Source organism: Haematobia irritans, chromosome 2 (assembly GCF_050003625.1).
Source record: "Haematobia irritans isolate KBUSLIRL chromosome 2, ASM5000362v1, whole genome shotgun sequence".
Lineage (NCBI taxonomy): Eukaryota > Metazoa > Arthropoda > Insecta > Diptera > Muscidae > Haematobia > Haematobia irritans.
In genome coordinates, this window is record NC_134398.1 from 219,456,161 (window position 1) to 219,472,711 (window position 16,551).

The 16,551-nt window shown below is 30.2% G+C and overlaps 1 protein-coding gene across 1 annotated transcript; it reads right to left on the reverse strand.

The window, feature by feature from the left end:
• Positions 1 to 4,847: 4,847 nt before the first annotated feature.
• Positions 4,848 to 14,745, reverse strand: LOC142225291 (uncharacterized). Its single transcript, XM_075295067.1, has 2 exons — positions 9,061 to 14,745; positions 4,848 to 5,018 (listed from the first exon to the last, which is right to left on the reverse strand). Exons 1-2 carry the CDS (start codon positions 14,743 to 14,745, stop codon positions 4,848 to 4,850), a joined length of 5,856 nt encoding a protein of 1,951 aa, XP_075151182.1.
• Between the last annotated feature and the right edge of the window lie 1,806 nt (positions 14,746 to 16,551).

A 16,551-nucleotide genomic window follows, 5' to 3' on the forward strand; every position in this document is an offset into this window, starting at 1 on the left:
GCGATGAGGCTCATTTCTGGTTGAATGGCTACGTAAATAAGCAAAATTGCCGCATTTGGAGTGAAGAGCAACCAGAAGCCGTTCAAGAACTGCCCATGCATCCCGAAAAATGCACTGTTTGGTGTGGTTTGTACGCTGGTGGAATCATTGGACCGTATTTTTTCAAAGATGCTGTTGGACGCAACGTTACGGTGAATGGCGATCGCTATCGTTCGATGCTAACAAACTTTTTGTTGCCAAAAATGGAAGAACTGAACTTGGTTGACATGTGGTTTCAACAAGATGGCGCTACATGCCACACAGCTCGCGATTCTATGGCCATTTTGAGGGAAAACTTCGGAGAACAATTCATCTCAAGAAATGGACCGGTAAGTTGGCCACCAAGATCATGCGATTTGACGCCTTTAGACTATTTTTTGTGGGGCTACGTCAAGTCTAAAGTCTACAGAAATAAGCCAGCAACTATTCCAGCTTTGGAAGACAACATTTCCGAAGAAATTCGGGCTATTCCGGCCGAAATGCTCGAAAAAGTTGCCCAAAATTGGACTTTCCGAATGGACCACCTAAGACGCAGCCGCGGTCAACATTTAAATGAAATTATCTTCAAAAAGTAAATGTCATGGACCAATCTAACGTTTCAAATAAAGAACCGATGAGATTTTGCAAATTTTATGCGTTTTTTTTTTTAAAAAAGTTATCAAGCTCTTAACAAATCACCCTTTATGTTGTTTCGGAAAACTGCTTTATAAGGCCAAAATTTTGATATGCTTAAGTCTAAATATTATTTAATTTGAATATTAGAATGAGTATTCGGAGTAAAGAGAATAGAAAAACAGCATGTGTTTTCGCATTGAGAGGAGAATTTTATGTATGTGTGGACAAGTGTTTTTTTGGCATTATGGAAACACATTTTTAACGGCCTTAAAGGTAAAAATGAAATCAAATACAAAACACGATAAGTCTTAAAGGCATTTAAAATAGTATTAAATGCTAGTAAAAAACGGTTCACGCCTAAATAAATTTATGTGTACATTATAAAATTATTTATGTATGTTTATACACTTCTTTTGTTAGAGTTTTTGATTTTATTCCAAAATTTCAAACTTTTATACCAAAAACAGTTTTTGTTATAAAATTGTTATTTTTGCAAAAAAAAAATAATAATATTTGATTCAAAAGCCATTTCGTCTATATCAAGCACTGTTTCTGACTGCAAATCTTTAATAACCCACATTTCGAAGTTTCATTATAAAAATTTAATATAGTATAAATGCCTAAATTACAAAAAGAAATTGGTTCGGTCGGAGCAGGAATTGAACCAACGACCCTTTGCATGCAAGGCAAACCACTGCTCCACGTGGCCAACAAATGTATGTTTCTTTTAAATAATGTTATGTTTGCATGGGCTCGTGGGCGCTGCAAACTATGCTATATAAATGTAACTTATAACGATAATTGTCTACTGGTGACTATAACTGCTACGTATCCCAGTGGATAGTGTGTTGGCTTACAAACTGTATGGTCCTCGGTTCTCCGTCCAGGCGAAAGGTAAAATTTAAAAAATGTATAAAATTTAATAATTTCTTCAACATTATTTGTATTACAGAAAAAGGTACCAAGAACTAAAAACTTCGTGGAAGTGAAAATTATGTTAGGGAATGAGTACAATCTTCTTTGGGGAAAATTCTTCCAAGCATATAATATTTTTGGCTCAAAATGCTTCCAAACATATAATATGTTCACATAAAACAAACATATTAATGTTACGGCAGTATCCAATAGTATATGTGCTTCCTGCAAAATATGTTTGGAACATATGTTAGAGAAGCAATTTTTTTTTTGAGGGTGTAGCCGATCCCCAAAAATAATCTACCAAAATTTTATTTCTATAGAAAATTTTGTGAAAATTTTATTTCTATAGAAAATTTTGTCAAAATTTTATTTCAATAGAAAATTTTGTCAAAATTTTATTTCAACAGAAAATTTTGCCAAAATTTTATTTCTATAGAAAATTTTGTCAAAATTTTATTTTGTTAGAAAATATTGTAAAAATCTTATTTCTAAAAAAAATTGGCAAAATTTGATTTCTATTGATAATTTTGGCAAAATTTTATTTCTATAGAAAATTTAGGCAAAACTTTATTTCTATAAAAAAAATGTTGTCAAAATTTTATTTCATTAGAAATCATTGCAAACATTTTATTTTTATAGAAAAATTTGTCAAAATTTTCTTTCTATACATAATTTTGGCAAAATTTCATTTCTATAGAAAAGTTTGTCAACATTTTATTTGGCCAAAATTTTATTTTTTTAGAAAATTTTGGCAAAATTTTATTTCTACAGAAAAATTTGTCAAACTTTTATTTCTATAGAAAATTTTGTCAAAATTTTATTTCTATTGAAAATTTTATCAAAATTTTATTTCTATAGCAAATTTTGTCAACATTTTATTTCTATAGAAAATTTTGTCAAAATTTTATTTCTATAGAAAATTTTGTTAAAATTTTATTTCAATAGAAAATTTTGTCAAAATTTTATTTATATAGAAACTTTTGTCAAAATTTTATTTCGTTAGAAAATATTGTAAAAATCTTATTTCTAAAAAAAATTGGTAAAATTTGATTTCTATAGATAATTTTGGCAAAATTTTATTTCTATAGAAAATTTTGTCAATATTTTATTTCATTAGAAAATTGTGTCAAAATTTTATTTCATAAGAAAATTGTGTCAAAATTTTATTTCATTAGAAAACATTGCAAACATTTTATTTTTATAGAAAATTTTGTCAAAATTTTCTTTCTATACATAATTTTGGCAAAATTTCATTTCTATAGAAAAGTTTGTCAAAATTTTATTTCTATAGAAAATTTGGCCAAAATTTTATTTTTTTAGAAAATTTTGGCAAAATTTTATTTCTACAGAAAAATTTGTCAAACTTTTATTTCTGTAGAAAATTTTGTCAAAATTTTATCAAAATTTTATTTCTATTGCAAATTTTGTCAAAATTTAAAAAAAATTGGCAAAATTTGATTTCTATAGATAATTTTGGCAAAATTTGATTTGTATAGATAATTTTGGCAAAATTTTATTTCTATAGAAAATTGTGTCAAAATTTTATTTCATTAGAAAATATTGCAAACATTTTATTTTTATAGAAAAATTTGTCACATATGTTTCTATACATAATTTTGGCAAAATTTTATTTCAATAGAAAATTTGGTCAAAATTTTCTTTTTTTAGAAAATTTTGGCAAAATTTTATTTCTATAGAAAATTTTGTCTAAATTTTATTTCTATTGAAAGTTTTATCAAAATTTTATTTCTATAGGAAATTTTGTCAACATTTTATTTCTATATAAAATTTTGTCGAAATTTTATTTCGATAGAAAATTTTGTCAAAATTTTATTTCTTTAGAAAATGTTGTCAAAATTTTATTTCTTTAGAAAATGTTGTCAAAATTTTATTTCTTTAGAAAATGTTGTCAAACATTTATTCCTATCGAACATTTTGTCAAAATTTCATTAATAACATATAGAACATTTTGTCAAAATTTTACTGCTTCATAAAATTTTGTCAAAGTTTTATTTCTATAGAAAATTTTTTTTCAAAATTTTATTTTTATAGAAAATTTTGTCAAAATTTTATTTCAATAGAAAATGTTGTCAAAATTTTATTTCTATAAAAAATTTTGTCAAATTTTTATTTCTATAGAGCAAAGAGAATGTTGAGGCAACTATGAAATAGCATAGTTGCCTCCAGACACACCTTATATACACTTTGTTCATGGGACCCGTGGTCTGTGAGCAACAAAAAAGTGTAAAAGCTATTTTGTGTCCTCTTAGTAATGCTGGAGACATTTCGAATGTCTTCAAAGCTTCTCTAAGTGGTGGCACACATAATGTGACACATCCCACCTCCTTACCACTGCTGAAAGAAAGCCCTCCCTGTTAGGAAAGGCGCTAATTACACTAAATTCAAATGTCCAACAAATGCTAATGGTGATTATTAGTTAACCGTGTGAGTGTTGGAGTCTCCCTCCATCTCTCGCTTAATTACCACCTTCGAGAAATGTTTACACCTGTCCAAATTAACTACAAAGTTAAACTTCTGCCCTCCCCCTAGAGGTTCTACATATGAATCCAAAATAATTGGTGGTTATGTCATGGGCCCTGTACTAAATGCTTGCTGTGGTAATGCCTACTCATTTCTTATGTGATGGCCATCATCATCGCCACCATCACCAAATAGGCCAAAAGGCATGGAAAAAATGTAGGAAGTTTTGCTGCAACCACAAAACGTTTAATTAAACGGTGGCTTAAAATATGCAAAGCGACTGTGGCTCATAACTCATTTGGAGGGAGGAGGCGAAGCTTTTCTTTCGACACGACAACAAGGCATACTTTGCATATTAGGGTCCAAAAAACAGGCACCAGAAACTACATTTGCCAGCCCTAATGGAGTCCATGTGTATATGGGGTTAGGGAAGGATGATGGGTGGATGCTTGCGTTTGGAATGCGTTTGCTCAAAGCGATAACGCCCTACTTTCAACGCGTTTTTTTTTTGCCTCTCTCTCTTTGTCTTTGAGGAATCTTTTATTGAATAGCTGATATATGCAAAAAAAGATGTTAGGCCTGAATATAGTTCGAAAATCCCAAAAAGGGAATATTTTTGGTTGTAGTTTGTTTTTTTTTTGTTTTTTTGGTTGAATGTATGGCCAGAAATTGTAGTGAATTTTACACTTAAAGAAAATAACATGAGATGAGAACAGCAATAATGTTAATTAAATTAAATACAGTCAGGCCATGTTTGATCGAAATCCGCGCTTCAGTGGTAGGGAACTTGCCGTTCAATGGAAATTCTGCGAGCCATCGTGGGCATAACTGCCTTGCATACAAAGGGTCATGAGTTCAATCACAGTTGGATTATTCCCTCTCCGTAATGCTGATAGTTTCACCGTAATGTGAGAAGCCATTTGGACTCGGCTGTAAAAAATAAAAGGAGGTCCCTTGCCATTGCTCTAAAAATAGAATCAAAATAGCACTCATTAATAAGAGAGAAGTTTGCCACTTAGTATCACACTCACGGTTGCCATATATGGTACAATTCTACCAAAAAAGGTATACAAGTTTTTATAGAAAAAAAAATGTTCACAAAATTTTCTGTAGAAATAAAATTATGACAAAGTTTTCTATTGAAAAAAAAAATTTAAGAAAATTTTCTTTAGAAATTAAATTTTGAGACAAATTTACATAGAAAAAAAATCTATATGAATAATAAAATTAAATTCTGATAAAATTTTCTAAAGAAATAAAATTTTCCCAAAATATTCTCCCCAACTAAGAGGTACTTGAAATTTCTATAGAAAAATATTTGACATTTTCTTTGGAAATAAAATTTTGACAAAAAAATTTTTTAGAAATAAAATGTTGACAAAATTTTCGATAGAAATTAATTTTCTATAGAAATAAAATTTCGACAAAATTTTCAACAGCCATAATATCGGAACAAAATTTTCTATAGAAATGCAATTTTTGACAAAATTTTCTACAGAAATGAAATTTTGACAAAATGTTCTATAGAAAAAAAAAAAATTTGACAGCCATAATATCGGAACAAAATTTTCTATAGAAATGCAATTTTTGGCAAAATTTTCTACAGAAATGAAATTTTGACAAAATGTTCTATAGAAAAAAAAAAATTTGACAAAATTTTCTATAGAAATAAAATTTTGACAAAATTTTCTATGGAAATAAAATTTTGAAAAATTTTTCTATGGAAATAACATTTTCTTCAAAAATAAAAATTTTTATATAATTTTCTATAAAAATGAAATTTTCACAAAATTTTTCTGTAGAAATAAAATTTTAACAAAATTTTTCTGCAGAAATAAAATTTTAATAAAATTTTCTATAGAGACAAAAATTTCAAACAATTTATGACAAACTTTTCTATAGAAATTAAATTTTGACAAAAATTTCTAAAGAAATAAAATGTTGACAAAATTTTCTATAGAAATAAAATAAAATTTTCTATAAAAATAAAATTTTGACAAAATTTTCTATGGAAATCAAATTTTCAAATGGAAATAAAATTCTATGGAAATAAAATTATGAAAAAATTTTCTGTGGAAATAACATTTTTTACAAAAATAAAAATTTTGATACAATTTTCTATAAAAATAAAATTTTCACAAACTTTTTCTGTAGAAATAAAATTAAAAAAAAAATTCTGCAGAAATAAAATTTTGATAAAATTTTCTATTGAGACAAAAATTTCAAAAAACCTAGATTTTCTATAGAAATAAAGTTTTCTATAGAAATAAAATTTTAAGAAAATTTTCTATAGAAATAAAATTTTGAGACAATTTTACATAGAAAAAAATTTTATATAGAAATAAAATTAAATTTTGATAAAATTTTCTAAAGAAATAAAGTTTTCCCAAAATATTCTCCCCAACTAAGAGGTACTTGAAATTTCTATACAAAAATATTTGACATTTTCTTTGGAAATAAAATTTTGACAAAAAATTTTTTAGAAATAAAATTTTGACAAAATTTTCGATAGAAACTAATTTTTGACAAAATTTTCTATAGAAATAAAATTTCGACAAAATTTTCTACAGCTATAACATCTGAACAAAATTTTCTACAGAAATGCAATTTTTGACAAAATTTTCTATAGAACTGAAATTTTGACAAAATTTTCTATGGAAATAAATTTTTGAAAAATTTTTCTATGGAAATAACATTTTCTACAAAAATAAAAATGTTGATGCAATTTTCTATAAAAATAAAATTTTTCTGTTGAAATAAAATTTTAACGAAATTTTTCTGCAGAAATAAAATTTTGATAAAATTTTCTATAGAGACAAAAATTTCAAAAAAATTTTTGACAAACTTTTCTATAGAAATTAAATTTTGACAAAAATTTCTAAAGAAATAAAATGTTGACAAAATTTTCTATAGAAATAAAATAAAATTTTCTATGGAAATAAAATTTTGACACAATTTTCTATGGAAATCAAATTTTGAAAAATATTTCAAAATATATGGAAATAATATTTTCTACAAAAATAAACATTTTGATACAATTTGCAATAAAAATAAAATTTTCACAAAATGTTTCTGTAGAAATAAAATTTTAACAAAATTTTTCTGCAGAAATAAAATTTTCTATAGAGACCAAAATTTCAAAAACTTAACATTTCTATAGAAATAAATTGAAGACAAACTTTTCTATAGAAATTAAATTTTGACAAAATTTTTTAAGAAATAAAATGTTGACAAAATTTTCTATAGAAATAAAATAAAATTTTCTATAGAAATAAAATTTTGATAAAATTTTCTATGGAAATAACATTTTCTACAAAAATAAACATTTTGATACAATTTTCTATAAAAATAAAATTTTCACAAAATTTTTCTGTAGGAATAAAATTTCTACAAAAATAAACATTTTGATACAATTTTTTATAAAAATAAAATTTTCACAAAATTTTTCTGTAGGAATAAAATTTAAAAAAAAAATTCTGCAGAAATAAAATTTTGATAAAATTTCAAGAAACTTAAAATTTCTACAGAAATAAATTTTTGACAAACTTTTCTATAGAAATTAAATTTTGACAAAATTTTCTACAGAAATAAAATGTTGACTAAATTTTTTATAAAAATAAAATTTTGACAAATTTTCCTATAGAAATAAAATTTTGACAAAATTTTCTATAGAAATAAAATTTTGACAAAATTGTCTATAGATATAAAATGTTGAAAGAATTTCTATAGAAATAAAATGTTGGCCAAATTTTCTATAGAAATAAAATTTTGACAAAATTTTCTATAGAAATAAAATTTTAATAAAATTTTCCAGAGAAATAAAATTTAGACAATATTTTTCGGTAGAAATAATTTTTTTTTTGCAGAAAAACAATTTTTTACGATTTTTTAAATTTAGCAAATTTTTGGTAAAATTTTAATTTTTAAATTTTGATAATTTTTTTTTTTGCACAATGGACTAATTACTAATCTAGCCAAACCTCTATTGAAACCAAATCTCTATAGAAATTAACTTTTGACAAAATTTTCTATAGAAATAAAATGTTAGCAAAATTTTCAACAGCTATAATATCTGAACAAAATTTTCTATAGAAACGCAATTTTGACACAATTTTCTATAGAAATAAAATGTTTACAAAATTTTCTATGGAAATAAAATTTTGACAAATTTTTCTATAGAATAACAGTTTCTACAAAAATAAAATTTTTGATACAATTTTCTATAAAAATAAAATTTTGACAAACTTTTTCTGTAGAAATAAAATTTTGACAATTTTTTTCTGTAGAAATAAAATTTTAAAAAAACTTTTCTGTAGAAATAGAATTTAAAAAAATAATTCTGTAGAAATAAAATTTTGATAATATGTGCTGTTAAGAAGGCAATCGGCCAGGTCTAGCAGCTTCCACGGGGATTTTGAATAAAACACACCAGCTTAACAAAAGGCTTGATTTATTACGGCAAAGTGTATTATATATATTAAAATTCCTACATCAAAATAACCAAATTTAACAATTTTCGAAAAAGTGATGGTAAAATAAACCTACTTTTTGGTATGGAAACCACTAGATGTATTTTGCAAATATTCGGACTATAAATCTATCTCCAGATCACGGCGCATTGGCCAACGTACAACTATGGACTGACACTGTAAAAATGGCGAATACCAAGGGACGCTACTTGACAATTACTTTGCAAAATTTCGATAAATAAAATAAGACATCAAATAAATATATTTAGACGATTAGTAACTAATTCTTATCTAAATATCCGATACAGTGTTGCCAGACGTAAAATAAAATAAAAACGTATTCAAATTAAGGCGATTTTGCATTTAGCGTTAACATTCCCCCCGGAGTATGGCAAGAAGTTTCTTCATTGTCAGACTTATTTCGACCAGCCACATCCAAAATTGCCAACTTCGTCACAGGCCTCTCCATTATGCCTCTCTTTGTCATGACCGTAGCGCTTCGGACCTGACCATCTTGTGCCAACCTCGTCTCAAGTACCCTACCGCGCAACCATACATTTCTAGGTAAAGAAGGATCAACAATGATTACTAAGTCCCCCTGACCTAAAGGTTTAGATTTTTCGTGCCATTTCGTTCTACACGTTAGCGACGGCAGATATTCAGCTAGCCATTTCTTCCAAAATATGTTGCCATATTGTTGAGAAATTAACCAATTTCGCTTCAATAAAACTCCGCTGTCGTCTAGTGTAGACATAGGTTTAAGCCCATTAGAACTTCCAGTGAGAAAATGATTCGGGGTTAAAGCTTCTTCTGTATCTTCATCTACCGGAACATACGTAAGCGGCCTCGAATTAATAACATTCTCCACTTCCATTAACATGCTTAAAAGAAGTTCATCTGTAGGATATCGGAATGGCATAATTTTGTATAAAACCACTTTTACCGAGCGGACTAACCGCTCCCAAGCGCCTCCCATGTGGGGTGAAGCAGGAGGATTGAAAATCCATTTAGTGTTGGCAGTTGTAAATGCTTTGATCAACTCGTTCTTGTCAACTTCCGAAATAGCCTCACGCAACTCCCTTTCAGCTCCTATGAAATTAGTGCCGTTATCGCTGTAAAATTCGCGAGGTGTTCCTCTCCGAGCCATAAAGTTTCGAATCGCCAAAATACAAGAACTTGTTGTCAAAGAGTGTGCCACTTCGATATGAACTGCCCTTATCGTAAGACACGTAAACAAACAGCCATAGCGTTTTTCTTTATGTCTGTTTACGGTTACCAGAATGGGTCCGAAAAAGTCTAGCCCTGTATACGAAAATGGGGCAGTGTAAGCTGCTACACGAGCATGGGGTAATCTTCCCATCTGAGGATTTTTAGGAATCACCTTTGATATTTTACATAATTGGCAACAACGTACAACAGATTTAACAGTAGCACGAAGTTTTGAAATAGAGTACTTCTGTCGTATTTCGTTTACGACAGTTTCATTATTCAAATGATGGTAGCGTTCATGGTAATGCATAATAATAAGTTTAGTAGTATAGCTGTTTCTCGGTAATATTATCGGGCGTTTTTGCTCTGTTGTAACATTCGCCAAGTCTATTCTACCTTCGACTCGCAATACGCCATTATCCAAATAGGGTGATTTTGCATATATCTCACTTGATTTTGAAACTGGACAACTTGAACCCAATGCCGAAATTTCCGTAGAGTAATATTCTGATTGAACCTGTTTATATATTTGAATCTCAGCCTTAGCTAAATCGTCATGAGACAATCCTTCATATCGATATGTAGTGTTGCGACATACTGCAATAAATTTATACACATATCCAACAGCCCTCAAGAGACGATTCCATTTGGAAAACCGCAATTCATCGTAGATAGCTTCCCGTTTAGATATGTGATGTATATGACGTATACGCTCTTCGTCTGTGTCGCTAGAAATATTTTTAACTACGGGCCACAGTTCTTCAGGTCTGTGAATAAATTCCGGGCCACTAAACCATCGGCTAGTACTCAAAAACGTGGGAATCTTCGCCCATTTCGTGGCATCATCGGCTACGTTGTCACTGCTGCAAACCCAATTCCAATCGCTAGCTGATGTAATTTCCAAAATTTCTGTGATGCGGAATGCAACAAACTGGTTATACTTCCGATGATCAGAGTTAATCCAGCTGAGCACCGTCTTGGAATCGCTCCAAAAATATTTCTTCGAAATAACTATTTCATGATTATCACAAATAAATTTGGATAATCGTGCTCCTATCAACGCTGCCATAAGTTCTAGTCTAGGAACAGATGTAATTTTCATGGGCGCAACTCTGCTTTTAGCGGATATCAATGAGCAAATAATGTGTTCATTTTGTTTTAATCGAAAATAACATACAGCTGCGTACGCATCTTTGCTGGCATCCACGAAAGTGTGGAGTTGGAGCTCAACACCATCATAATTCTTTAAACATTTCAGATAACACCTTTCTATTTTAATGTTTTGTATACTAGGCAAAATTTGCAACCACTGGGCCCATTTTATCAATAATGGCGTAGGAATGGGTTCATCCCACCCAATTTTTGAACGCCAGACTTCTTGCATTAAAATCTTTACGTACATTGTTATATGTCCTATTAGACCAAGGGGGTCGTAGATGGACATGACCAGTCTAAGAACTTCACGCTTTGTTGGAACTCTTTGATTCATAAATAACTCGCTATTCATAAGCCATGGCGAAATTTTAAATGTAATTACGTCCTCGTACTGCTCCCAGAATACACCAAGAACCTTTTCTACTTTATTATCTTCGTCCTTGTCATTGATGCATTTAGCGCTATGGGCAATATGATTCGAATACGTGTTTCTAACCAATTCGCTATTAGATACCCAGTTTCTAATATTGAAACCACCTTGACTATGCACATATGTAACGTCGTTTATTAATTGCAACGCTTCTTCATCCGTAGCCACAGAATCCAATAAATCATCTACGTAATGATTTTCTTTAATTGCTTTTACAGCTATTGGATATTTTTCCACAAACTTATCCGCATTGAAATTTTTTACAAACTGGGATATACTTGGAGCACATGAAGCTCCAAATATCATGACGTCCATCACATACACATCAGGCGATTTTTCTCGATTGCAGTCTCTCCAAAGGAAGCGTTGCACATTGCGATCCTCTGGCCTGATGTGTATTTGATGGAACATCTCTTCGATATCCCCGCACACAGCTACCTTTTTCTGCCGGAACTTAAAAAGAATAGATGGCAATGAAGCCAACATATCCGGGCCTTTTAATAGAAATGAATTTAGCGAATGTTCTCCTACTTTTGCGGCAGCATCCCACACTACACGCGACTTGCCGGGCTTATTTTTGTTAAAGACAGCAAAAATGGGAAGATACCAAATCCTAGAATCAACCTGTCGCCCATCTACCACATCTAATTTGCGAATGTATCCTTTAGATATATATTTAGAAATCGTATCTCGAAATATTTGAAGCAATTCAGAATTTTGCAACAATTTATTTTCCAGGCATTTTAGCCTTCTTAATGCCATATCAAAACTGTCTGGTAAATTAAAAGATTCAAATTTCCACAATAATGGGACCTCATAATGCCCATCCGCTTTATGTTTTATAAATTTATTTAACAAACTTAGCGCTCGATTTTCATCTTCAGATTTGAGCGGATCCAGTGTACAAATACCAATGCTCTCAAGTGTATAGAAACTTTTTACAAGCTCATCTAATTTGCTGTCTCTTGCAGTACAATCACAAATATGGAAATTGAAATGCTTACTTGTGTTCACGGATCCATCTGTTACGCCATATATAAGCCATCCAAGTTCTGTGCGTACAGCCACTGGTTCATTGGTATTTCCCTCTCGTGTCTTTTTAGAAATTCCCAAATTTAAATGATTGAGCCCAATAAGCAACTTTGGTTCAGCATTCACGTAGCTTGGTACAGGTAGATTTCTTAGGTGTCGATAACGTTGGCTTAGAAATTTGTAATCCAACGACTGCCTGGGTAAATTCAATGAATCCACTGTACTGACATCCAAAGTAACACGGCTCTTGTTAGAACCTGCAATTTCGATGGTCAATTTCTTTGAATTATTTTCTTTTCTTTGCATACCTCCTGTCCACCGCAGACAAAGGGGACTCGCCATACCATTCAATTGTAATTCACTTGCCACTGATTTATCCAATAAACTAATGGACGAGCCTTCGTCAATAAAGGCAAATGTTTCAATGCTCTTATTGTTACCGTATATTTTAATAGGTATTATTTTAAATAAAATATTTGCCACAAAACTATTATGTGAGTTATTCATTGCTTCTTCGCTTACAATATTTACTTTGTTTTGATTATGGTTTGACGTTTCTTTATTCGTATTTTGTGTTGGTTGTTCTGAGTAACGATGTAAGGAAGAATGGTGATAATACTCGCAATTCTCTTCACCACATTTTTTCTTTCTTCTACATTCTCCTTTATGCAAACCCAAACAATATTTACATAATTTATGTGCTCTCACAACATTCCATTTTTCACCACGATTCAACGATTGGTATTTTGGGCAGTTGCCTAAACTTCTACAATTGTTCTTGCTACATACAACACACTGGCGATCATCACTATGAGAGTAAACAAAAGCTCTCTTGCTTGTGGTGGGTTTGTCGTTGGCAGCGCTGCTGCTATTTTTTCCATTACTCTGCTTCACAGTGGTGGATTCCAGTGATAATGTGCTGGCAGTCATTCCAATGCTAAACAACCAACTGTCAAACTCTTCCAAATTTTGTTTTTTGTTTTGGGCAATTAGCTGTTGCTTGAGAGTCGCCCATTGCATTTGATACGACGGTGGGAGTTTGTGCAATAATTGCCGAAGTAAAAAAGAATTGTTCAGTTCATTTGGTAAGTTGCTTGCTTTAATGGTGGCAAGAAGACTACGAACATTGATAGCAAATGAGGTAAGTGTTTGCAAATTATTCTCCTCTACTTTTGGAGACGAATTTATTCTATTTCTTATTGCATTTAATATTTTTTCAGGTTGACCATACAACATTCTTAGCACGTCTATGACACCGGGTACATTGGAAGGATGAATTAGCAAATGTTGGACACTATGTAGTGCATCACCTTTCAATGATTTTTGCAATCGAATCAAATTCTCAGCATCAGAAAAGCAGCAAGTTGCTGTGGACCATTCGAAGGTAGAAATAAACAAAGGCCAGTCTTCGGGATGACCAGAAAATATCGGCAATTCCTTTGGAATCGATTGTCGCGCATTTACGCTGCTTTGTTGTAAATAATAAGTGTTGTTATAAGGCTCTAGTGATGTATTGTAAAAATGGTTTGATGGTACGTGCATTGTTGACGAAATAGGCGCTTGATAAATAAATGTTTGTGGATTTGGTGAATGCATTACAGGTACAGTGGTACCGACAACTGGAGGTGGAGGAACACTATTTTGGTAAGAATGGTTTTGTTGTTCATTTACGGCATTTGGCACTTGGGGTGCAGTAGATTGGTGCGTTGTTCCACTACCCGTGGTGTTATTTGCGACAGTCGTATCCACATTGTTATCTACGGGTGAATGAGCGCTATTGCTGGAGTATTGTAATACAGAGTTTGCACTAACATTGGTTGTTGTATTTTGATCTGAGGGTGGCATGTTGATTTGGCTTGCTGTGTTTTGACATGTTTGAAGAGGTACATCAAAATATGAAGTTTCATCGGCCAAATAGGTTATCTGGTCATGTGATTGAATGTTAGTAGGTTCTTGGGCCGTTTCTTGTTCTTGCGCTATTTCAGACTGTTGATCGTTAGGTAATCTGTTTACCCAATTTTGAACTGATTGTGACCGAATCGAATTGCTATCATTATGGGTTTCAGCTTCTTCAAGGAGGCTATACTTTTTACTTATAAACTCCAAATTGAGATTTCGCTCTTCTTCGAGCCTCTGTAGCTGTAGTTGTATACTTCGTGACTGGGATTGATGAGATCGGGTAGAACTATGACTTCTGCCACTAGGAGCTGGGGACGATGGCCTAACTAATGAACACTGACGGCAAGTATGGCTCGTTTTATCAGCAGTTATAAGGCAATTTTTATGACAAAGTCTATTGCATTTTATACATGAGACCATGTTTGTGTCAGGGGGATTAGCACACACTGGGCAGATATTACCATTTTTGTTTTGACCCTTTGAAATGTATGAATCCATAGTACTTACTGTGAGGTTGGCAATTTATTTGGCGCTATAGGTGAGTCAGGTGGAGATGATATATTATACAAAAAGAATTTTAAAATGTTAAGAAGGCAATCGGCCAGGTCTAGCAGCTTCCACGGGGATTTTGAATAAAACACACCAGCTTAACAAAAGGCTTGATTTATTACGGCAAAGTGTATTATATATATTAAAATTCCTACATCAAAATAACCAAATTTAACAATTTTCGAAAAAGTGATGGTAAAATAAACCTACTTTTTGGTATGGAAACCACTAGATGTATTTTGCAAATATTCGGACTATAAATCTATCTCCAGATCACGGCGCATTGGCCAACGTACAACTATGGACTGACACTGTAAAAATGGCGAATACCAAGGGACGCTACTTGACAATTACTTTGCAAAATTTCGATAAATAAAATAAGACATCAAATAAATATATTTAGACGATTAGTAACTAATTCTTATCTAAATATCCGATACAGTGTTGCCAGACGTAAAATAAAATAAAAACGTATTCAAATTAAGGCGATTTTGCATTTAGCGTTAACATGTGCTATGGAGACAAAAATTTCAAAAAACTTAAAATTTTTATAGAAATAAAATTTTGGCAAACTTTTGTATAGAAATAAATTGACAAACTTTTCTAAAGAAACAAAAATTTGACTAAATTAAAAAAAAAAAAATAAAATTTTGACAAATTTTCCTAGAGAAATAAAATTTTGACAAAACTTTCTATTGAAATAAAATGTTGATAAAATTTTCAATAGAATAAATTGAACAAATTTTTTTCTGTGGAAATAAAGTTTCGAGAAAGTTTTCTACAGAAATAAATATTTGAAATATAATATAATATATAATATAATTTTGAGAAAATTTTCTATAGAAATAAAACTTTCACAAAATTTTCTATATAAACAAAACGTTCTACAGATTTAAAATTTATTCTAATTTATTAATATTCTATATTAATAAAATTTTAACCACATTTTCTAAAGCTATAAAATGTGAATAAATTTTCTATATAAATAAAATGTTGACAAAAATTTTTTGTAGAAGTAACATTTTGATATTATTTTCTGTAGAAATAAAATTTTCACAAAATTTTCAATGGAAATTAAGTTCTGACAAAATTTTCTATGAAAATCAAATTTCGATAAAATTTTGACAAAATTGTCCATAGAAATAAAATTTTGACAAACTTGTCTATGGAAATAAAATTTTGACAAAATTTTCTATAGAAATAAAATTTTGACAAAATTTTCCTCTAGAAATAAAATTTTAACAAAATTTTCTAAAGAAATACAATTTTGACAACATTTTTCTGTAGAAATAAAATTATTTGCAGAAAAACGATTTTTTTACGATTTTTTAAATTTGGCAAATTTTTAAATTTTGGTAAATTTTTTTTATCACAATGGATTACTAATCTAGCCAAACCTTCATGGAGTTTTCAAACTTTTCTTTTAGTGTACAAAACAAAATAAAATATTCAAAAGATCATGGAATGGTCATGGCCTTTTTGGAAGCACATTTTTGGATATGTTGGCCATATGGAAAATGAATCTGGCAGTTGGTAGTATTTTTGGCAGCATATTTGGGGGTGTATCCGTATTAAGAGCTACCATCAGCAACCGGCTGGACAACGCCATAGGATAAGGATAATAATTTCATAAAAACCGCATGAATATCTCATTTGAATATTTTTGATTCATGTTTTTGGCCCACACTAAAGATATCGAGAATCGGTGGCCATCAAACCTAAAAGGGCTAACCAAAAAAAGGATATGGACGGAGC

Bases quoted from the DNA above. Each gene is read 5' to 3' on its own strand.
- LOC142225291 (XM_075295067.1), bottom strand. From the start codon at position 14,745: ATGGATTCATACATTTCAAAGGGTCAAAACAAAAATGGTAATATCTGC. The intron at 5,019-9,060 runs GTACTTGAGACG...TTCTATTTTTAG, and splicing joins ATGTATGGTTGCGCGGTAGG to AGCAATGGCAAGGGACCTCC.